The sequence below is a fragment of the Nanorana parkeri genome, unplaced genomic scaffold (assembly GCF_000935625.1).
Source record: "Nanorana parkeri isolate BGI_ZX_2015 unplaced genomic scaffold, ASM93562v1 scaffold519, whole genome shotgun sequence".
NCBI lineage: Eukaryota > Metazoa > Chordata > Amphibia > Anura > Dicroglossidae > Nanorana > Nanorana parkeri.
This window is the reverse complement of record NW_017306787.1, coordinates 324,668-332,259: the sequence shown is the minus strand read 5'-3', so window position 1 is coordinate 332,259 and position 7,592 is coordinate 324,668. Positions and strand designations below refer to the sequence as shown.

General features: G+C 44.1%; 1 protein-coding gene across 2 annotated transcripts in view; it reads right to left on the bottom strand.

The window, feature by feature from the left end:
* Positions 1 to 6,174: 6,174 nt before the first annotated feature.
* FRMD5 (FERM domain containing 5) overlaps positions 6,175 to 7,592 on the bottom strand; it is a 71,620-nt gene continuing 70,202 nt past the window's right edge. For both annotated transcript variants that reach the window (XM_018561368.1, XM_018561369.1), the window contains one exon: positions 6,175 to 6,722. In XM_018561368.1, coding sequence (XP_018416870.1) covers positions 6,175 to 6,722 — 548 coding nt within the window. The remainder of the gene's footprint in view (positions 6,723 to 7,592) is intronic.

Here is a 7,592-nt window from a genome sequence, read left to right as displayed (position 1 = left end):
GAGCCAACTTCATGCTCCCTCGCCACATGGTGACGAGGTAGCAAGAAGCCAGGTTCCCGGCCAATCAGGATGCTGGGAAACGTGTCATTACATGGCACCCAGCTTCCTGATTGGCTAGAAAGCCGGCTCCATGCTGTCTCCTCACCGGGTGACGAGGGAGCAGGGAGACTGCTTCCCTGCTAATCGGGAAGCCAGGTGGCAAGTCTTTACGCGACTTCTGGCTAATCAGGAACCAGGTGGCAAGTCATTACACGCCGCCTGCCTTCCTTAATGGGACTTCCGGTATCGGCGAGTACTGAAGAAAAAATATCGGTACTCGATACCGAAAAACTGGTATCGGTGCATCCCTACTTTTAACAACCAGTAGCCTATTCCTAACCTGTCCCAAACTGTTCATGTTGGAGTAGAAACCTCTTATCTTCTACCTCTTTCATTTATTTATTTTTGGGGGGGGGATGGAGGGTTGCCATCAAGTTGCTCTGTGACTATAGCTCACTACACATCTATCATTTTGTTCATTTATTCACATAACACACCAACAGAAAGTCTAAAAGGCAATTAAAAAAACTAAATGTAATCTTGATAACAAAATACTATTTTCTTAAAATATAACCTTGAAACAGTCTCTGCGATACAAAAGTAAGATAATATGTTTGGAGGCAAAGAGACATCCGCCACAGGCGAGGGAATGGGTAGGAGGTCCACTGGAAATGAAACAGGCCTTTAGCTACAAAGCACAAAACGATGACACCTACAGGGTGGGAGGACACAAGACATCTCACGCTGCGTGACGCGCAGCCTTCGCCGATCTACATTGCTTTAAACAAACACAATACTTTCATGTGAATCTGTACAGACTGGCCTTCCTGCCAGCATCTGTAAACCAATATTTTGCAGGAGCCAGACAATCTCCTCGTATTCTAATGTAACAATATAGTCCTAAGACAGAAAATTGGAATCCTATCTCCCAGCTTCTTCTAATACAAAACACAGGGATACACATTGTTCTAATACACAGGGGAAGAGGGGCTGAAAAACTAACAACTGGTAGTTTTATACTGGAAAGAAACCTCAAAGCTGCTTCCTATAATCCTCCTTAAAGTAACTTGCCAGGACGGCTTCCATCTAGTGTTAGAGGATACCATTGCATTGCTGCAGGAAGTGGTGCCAGGTCCAGAGCAGACCCATGCAGCATCTCTGGCAGTGCTGGATGGAAGCCTCCGCCGTTACAGGAAAACATTTTCTTTACGGCTTCCCTTCAACTAAGCCATTGCTCCAAAAATGTGAGATGTGTAACTATATTACATTCAGTTATCAAGAACGGGAACATATCAGGTGTGGGGGGCCAAAATGCATCCACTTATTCTAGGTACCAACCACACAACTGCCCCAAGGGTAAAGCAAGCATATCTCACATACTAAGGCACAAGCAATACTGTATGTCTTGAATGAGATGCAGAGACATAGCCAACAGGACACAGATATATGGTGATCTCCAACAAGCATGCTGCAGTTTTCTTAAAGTTTGTATCATGCTTTCCCCTCACTGTGCTGATGATGGTGGTGACACTGGGCTAGGGAGGGTATCATCGGATGCCGACAGTCATTGCAATTGAGCTGATAGAATGGTTCTCAGCACAAGATAAGGAAAGAAGGTGAGATATATATTGTGAGAGGTCTAAGTGTTTATTTCCGTGGTCCTCGCCCCAGGAAAGCACCATGAATTTAGTGGGTGGGCATATCACAGAACAACCAATTGGACTGCGCAGACAATTCATTTGCAGTGTGCTTGGCCTTGGATACTTGCACACTTATGAAGGAGGAGGAAACGCTATTCCAGTCCACCATTGTGCAATCAGGTCGTCCACAACCAGCTCACCAAGCCCCTTGTGAATGATCCAAGGCTGCTCTCTGGCGTGGAAGGCTTTTAATGTGCAGGCTTCTCTTGTCTCATTACAATAATTCAGGATTTAGCAGGGAAACTCTTTAGGAAAACTGCAGTGTGCTTATACTCCCAGCTGGCAACTACCTTCCTATCAGCAGACCACATACCTTACACTTCCTAATATACAGTCACAGGCTCTCACCAAACATGTACACCAGCATACAGATATCTCACATTCTACTACAAAGACCTCTTACTTCCTAAAGCTTTCCACAGATCTTAGATCTAGGATAGGCAACCTTGGCACTCCACCGGTGGTGACATTACAAATCCCGTCATGTCTGTGGCTGTTAGAGTCTTGCAATGCATCAGAGGGCTTGTAGTTCCACAACAGCTAGAGTGCCGAGGTTCTATCCCTGGCATAGATGATGCTTGTAAAACAAGGAAGAGCCCCTGGCCATGTCACGCACACACACTATCACAGCTTTGATTTAAAGGAAAGGTAAAGTGTTTTTCCAGACTTCTGTGTCATTTGTTAGGAATAAATACATTTAGAAAATGTATTTCCTTTTAGCCAGTTATATATGAAATATCACACATAAATGTTTCATATTTGCATTTCTGCACCCAGCAGATGGTCTGTGCCTAGTACTCATAGGTTTCAGATAACCTGGTTACTGCTGTGCTATGAATACAGACCTAAAGAGCAGGATTCCAGGTCTCACACCGCAGCGAAAAGACTCAGCGGAGGGACAGACCATCCTCCTCTTCTGCAGACCAGCTGCCTAGGTGCTAAATGTGCAGAAACAGTCAACAAGTGCAGCGCTAGTGCTGGGCTTTCTAATTAGACAGGCTGCACACCCTGTAATAAATGTTTATTTGTAAAATATAAAATAATGATATAAATATCAGTTTACAAACCCTCATAAAAAGGAGAAAGTCAATGAACAATAATAAAACACTATCATTTTCCTTTAAGTCTGTCTGTGTCTATACTATTTCCACCTTGGATGATCTGCTTTTTTTTAATGATCTAGTATGTGTGCAAACTTTTAATTACAAATATGAATGCCCCTATATCACATTGAATACCTGTCAGGGCTGGACAGTCAGCTGAGGTGCATACATACAGATATACAGACCACACAGTCTCTCCTAGTTCACCAAATCAAATATGGACGACTCACCGTCACCGAGCACACAAACAGAGAATTCATCCATTCCAACAGACCCCTCTGTGATTAACAATCGTACACAAACCCTAATGCATGGGCTCTAAGAACACGCATGATGAGACCGCCGCACACTGTAGGGGTATTATTCTAAGAGAATGATCACAAAGTGGAGGTAAATTGTCCATCTAATGGCACAATGAGACAATTGTAATACAGAAACAATTACAAGATGGGCTTAGTGATACATTTCTATTGTATATATTGTTCATGTATCACCTTGTTGTGAACAATTACCACTCACTCAGTGTGATATCAGACACTCCAGCATCATTGCCCCATGCTCCACATCGGGACTTGTGTTCACAACACTGATATGCTGCTTCAGCTCCAGCAAACTTCAGCCTTACAAAACAACAATGTTCTGGGTAATGGATGTATACAGTGTGTTCTGTGCTTCCTCCCTCCGTGCTCCGTTTCAGCCTAAATGGACAAAGCCCACTGGCATTCTACTGAAGAAAGTGGCCACCAGCAGATTTTAAATGGTCAATGGCCACATTTTGGAGCCCTTGTATGTGAGGTCATATACAACTAATGAAGTTTTATAAGGTATAATCATGGAAATGTATTTAAACTCAGTCTAGGCTCACTGCTCTAATTTTCATGCTGTCATTCACTTGAAGTGACACTAAACTCCGGAGTTAAACCTTAAAAATGGATTCAAGTACCTTAACTATTAACAAAAATGTATCTTATTTGTGGATCACTCGGATGTAGATTATCAAACCATCTCTAAAATAAGGGCCAGTTCACATCAATTGCAGTGCATTCCAGAGTGGTAGCTGCTGGAACGCACCGTAATTGCACACTAACTCCCCCCTTCTTTCTGTGGCGAGCGGGAGGGGGCGTGGCAGTGTATTGAAGTCAATTGCACCGCAGTTACACCCCCTGCCCGCACTGCGATCAGACCCATGGCAAAACATTGCTTGCGTTCCGGTCCAGTGCGAACGCAAAAAAATGCTGGATGCTGGCATGGCTGCGGTGCCATTTACTTCAATGCACCACCACACCCCCTCCCACCCCAGAAAGAAGGGGGGAGTTAAGTGTGCGATTACGGTGCGTTCCAGGAGCTAACGCTCTGGAACGCACCGCAATTGGTGTGAACTAGCCTTCATGCTGACACTGTCCTTCCTTCTGGAGGGTGACTACTTTTGTTCCCCATGGTCCCTGTGTGTGTTGTAATGTAGTCACAGCTCCAAGCTTGTTCCTGTGATGGACTACTATCTCATGTTTAGTTTACTAATTTGTATTGAGATTGTAGTCCATCACAGGAGTGAGCTTGGAGCGGTCGCTACTTTATATCACACCCAGGGACCATGGGGAATAAAAGTAGCCACCCTCCAGAAGGAAGGACAGTGTCAGCACCAATTCAGAGATGATTGGAGGCTCTACAGCTGAGTGATACACAAATAAGATACATTTTAGTGAATAGTTAAGGAACTTGAAAGTATTTTTAAGATTTAACTCCAGAGTTTAGTTTCACTTTAATGCAGCTGACTCCCACACTGTGTAGTCATTGGCATCCGATGTTTTATAACAGCCTTATATCACAGACTGAAAATGCAGACCAAGTGTTCTCTAGTTTTGGGTGCTGTCCTCTGTAGCTCCCCTGTTGCCTGGAGTTCCCCTTTACCACATCTGGTGTCTAATTCTGTAGACAGCAACTATTTATACATGAAGAGTGCATGCAGGCTGCAACTCTAGAGCTAAGCTGGTCTTGCTGCAAAGCTAATCCACTTGATTGACAGGCAGGTATTACAATGCTTTCCTGTTCACGCCCAGTTTAGAAAAAATATGACTTATGAATAATGCACTAAGCACGTCTACCTCTGAATTTCCCAAAACACCAGCTGGTCTGTAGAAGCAGCAGAACATTACATTATTATTCCATGAAATCTACAAAAACATCATTTCTAGTCGATTCCTGTCTGCCTTCACTTCCCCTAAATATGTTTAGATATGATAGATATATTTTAATATAGAATGAAATGACACTTACATCTGCATTTTTAAAATTCAAGTATCTCTTAGCATGCAGTACCTCCAGTTCCCCTCTAGATGTCCCCGCTGCAATTGGTGTCAGTGCAGTATATGACTGACAGTTACTGTACAGCATTGGATATGTGAAAAACTCTAACAAGTGTTCATGGAAATGTACAAAATGATTTGTTTCATATTATCAATCAACTGCACGACTGACAACAAAAGACACAGGCCTACTGTAACGATGGTGTCTAGCTTTTCAGATCTGTGATGTAACCCTGCGCTATTATTATAGATCGAAAATAAAATGTGCTAGATTATTTTTGTCCCCTGACCTTAGTTTTCCCATTCCATATAAAAGGAGAGGTTTGAGTTACATGAGAATTCAGGGATTAACCTTTGTTAGTCCTGGCTTGCAGCCTATAAATGATTATATTATACAGCTATCTGCCTTCAACAACAGTCCAAAATCAGCAGTGACCCTACAGCAACCACTGACATCTACTTTCTATAAAGTAGAAGAAGATCTCTGATTGGTTACTGTTGACTATTATCACTGCCATTTTGCTTCATTAAGCATCATGTGTAGGCAATGGGTATGAATCCAGTTATTATTGTTCATATAACTGGTATTGGATCTATTTGTAACCCTGACACAGTCTAGTAGGTCTGAGTAAACTTTTATAAACTGCAAGAGACCCAAAAACTTAATTTCTACAATGTATACACTGGTCTATGTGCTTTCCGTGTTGCCACCTTCAAGCATATCAAGCCAAGTGTACAAAAACCTGACAGTGGCAGTTTGTTTTCTGGAGCTGAGCAGTCCTATAGGACTGATGGATGATACATAAGGAACTACAAAGCAGATCTGACCCCCATGCAAATGTATCAGAGGCACCCTGCACCTCTATCACACCCTCATACGCCCATGCACACCCAGAGAACCCTCAGCAAAGGTTTATTCAGCTGACCTTTGAACCGGGAAGGGTTTGAGACAAGACAAGAGTGAGAAAGGAAGGACACTGGAAGACATCACTCCTCACGTACACTTAGGGTCAATGTGTGCAATCCCTATTAGGAGTCAATGAGGCGGATGATAGGGTGTAGTTTGCAGGACACCCATCGTCGCAGAGGACAGAAGTACTGATAATGGAACTGCTGGAATTCAGGGGTAAGCCGGATGTCCCTCAGAAATGCTAACTCCAGGTCAGATTCAGCCAGTATAACCAGCAGCAGAAGCAATGCCAGCAGTAGACACAGGGTGACTGCCAGCAGCCGGAGAACGCTCTGTAGAAATGTATTTTCCTGCTCTGGCTCAGGTTCCCTCTGAACAGATCCCTCTGGCCCGGGCAGCGCTGGTGGAGGGGTCTCCATATCAGGAATGCTGGGAGCGGCTAGGTCACTCTCCTCATCCTTGGTGGTACACGTTGTTCCATTCACCTGTTGCCCGAAAGATAACTCCAGGTTGGAGTCATACACAGGAGTTGGGAGAATGCTGCAGCAAGGAGTATATGCCTCATCACTGATCACTGTCTCACGAAAAGCTCGATGAGTTAAAACATCAAGGTGGTCAGAGGAACGGACCGGAGTGGAGTGCGCGCTGTCACGTAGAGACTCCAGGCCTAGGGGTAAAGGGACAGTCAAAAGACCATACAGGAAAGGATGGTTTAAAGACAAGCATGACAAATACAGGCATATTCAATTAGACACGGCGACTGTATGCAAGTACAGTAACCAAGAGCAACCAACCAGACTTTGGTTTACTTCTGTCAGATGAAAGAAGAAATCGAATGGGTTTTAATAGAATACTGAATATTTCACTAATGACAAAAACTTGTACAACAGCACACACATGTACATGTAGAATATCCTCTGGGTTCTTAAATATTCACCTGCTATTCCTATCTCTCTGTATACTGAGGTGGGTGGATTTGGTGTAGTAGATGCAGGGACCCTTCCAGTCAGAGCTGGGAAAAGAGGCAAAGCCCCCAAAGCTCTTCCCAGCAGTCTTGGCCCGAGGCTGAGCACACGAATCTTCACATCGCGGTAGCAGTGATTGATCATACGCAGGTGCACATTCACCTTGGTCCTGATGCGGATTAGACACTTCACCATGTTGATTAACGTTCCAGTCTTCTCACACTGATCACTTCCGAAATGATTTCACTCTGCACTAATTCTTGTCTTCCTATTACCTCTGCACAATCTCTATCCGCCTGTCACTGAATCACCTGCACTGTCTCTGTGTACATTCACCTTCTGCCCACCGCCTCTGCTTCCTACCACCTCCCTGTTTCTGTCTGTTCCTGTCCTCAGACCCAGCGTCTGTTTCCCCCTCCCTTCTCTCTGACATACAAGGTGAAGCTTCTGGCTCCCGGCAGCTATTTTAGGCACTAATATATTTACTAGTGAGTTCAGACTGGGTGTCCAGCTGTCACTTGCCACTACCAAAAGCACTGTACATTAGCAGCCATGAACACATCCACACCTCC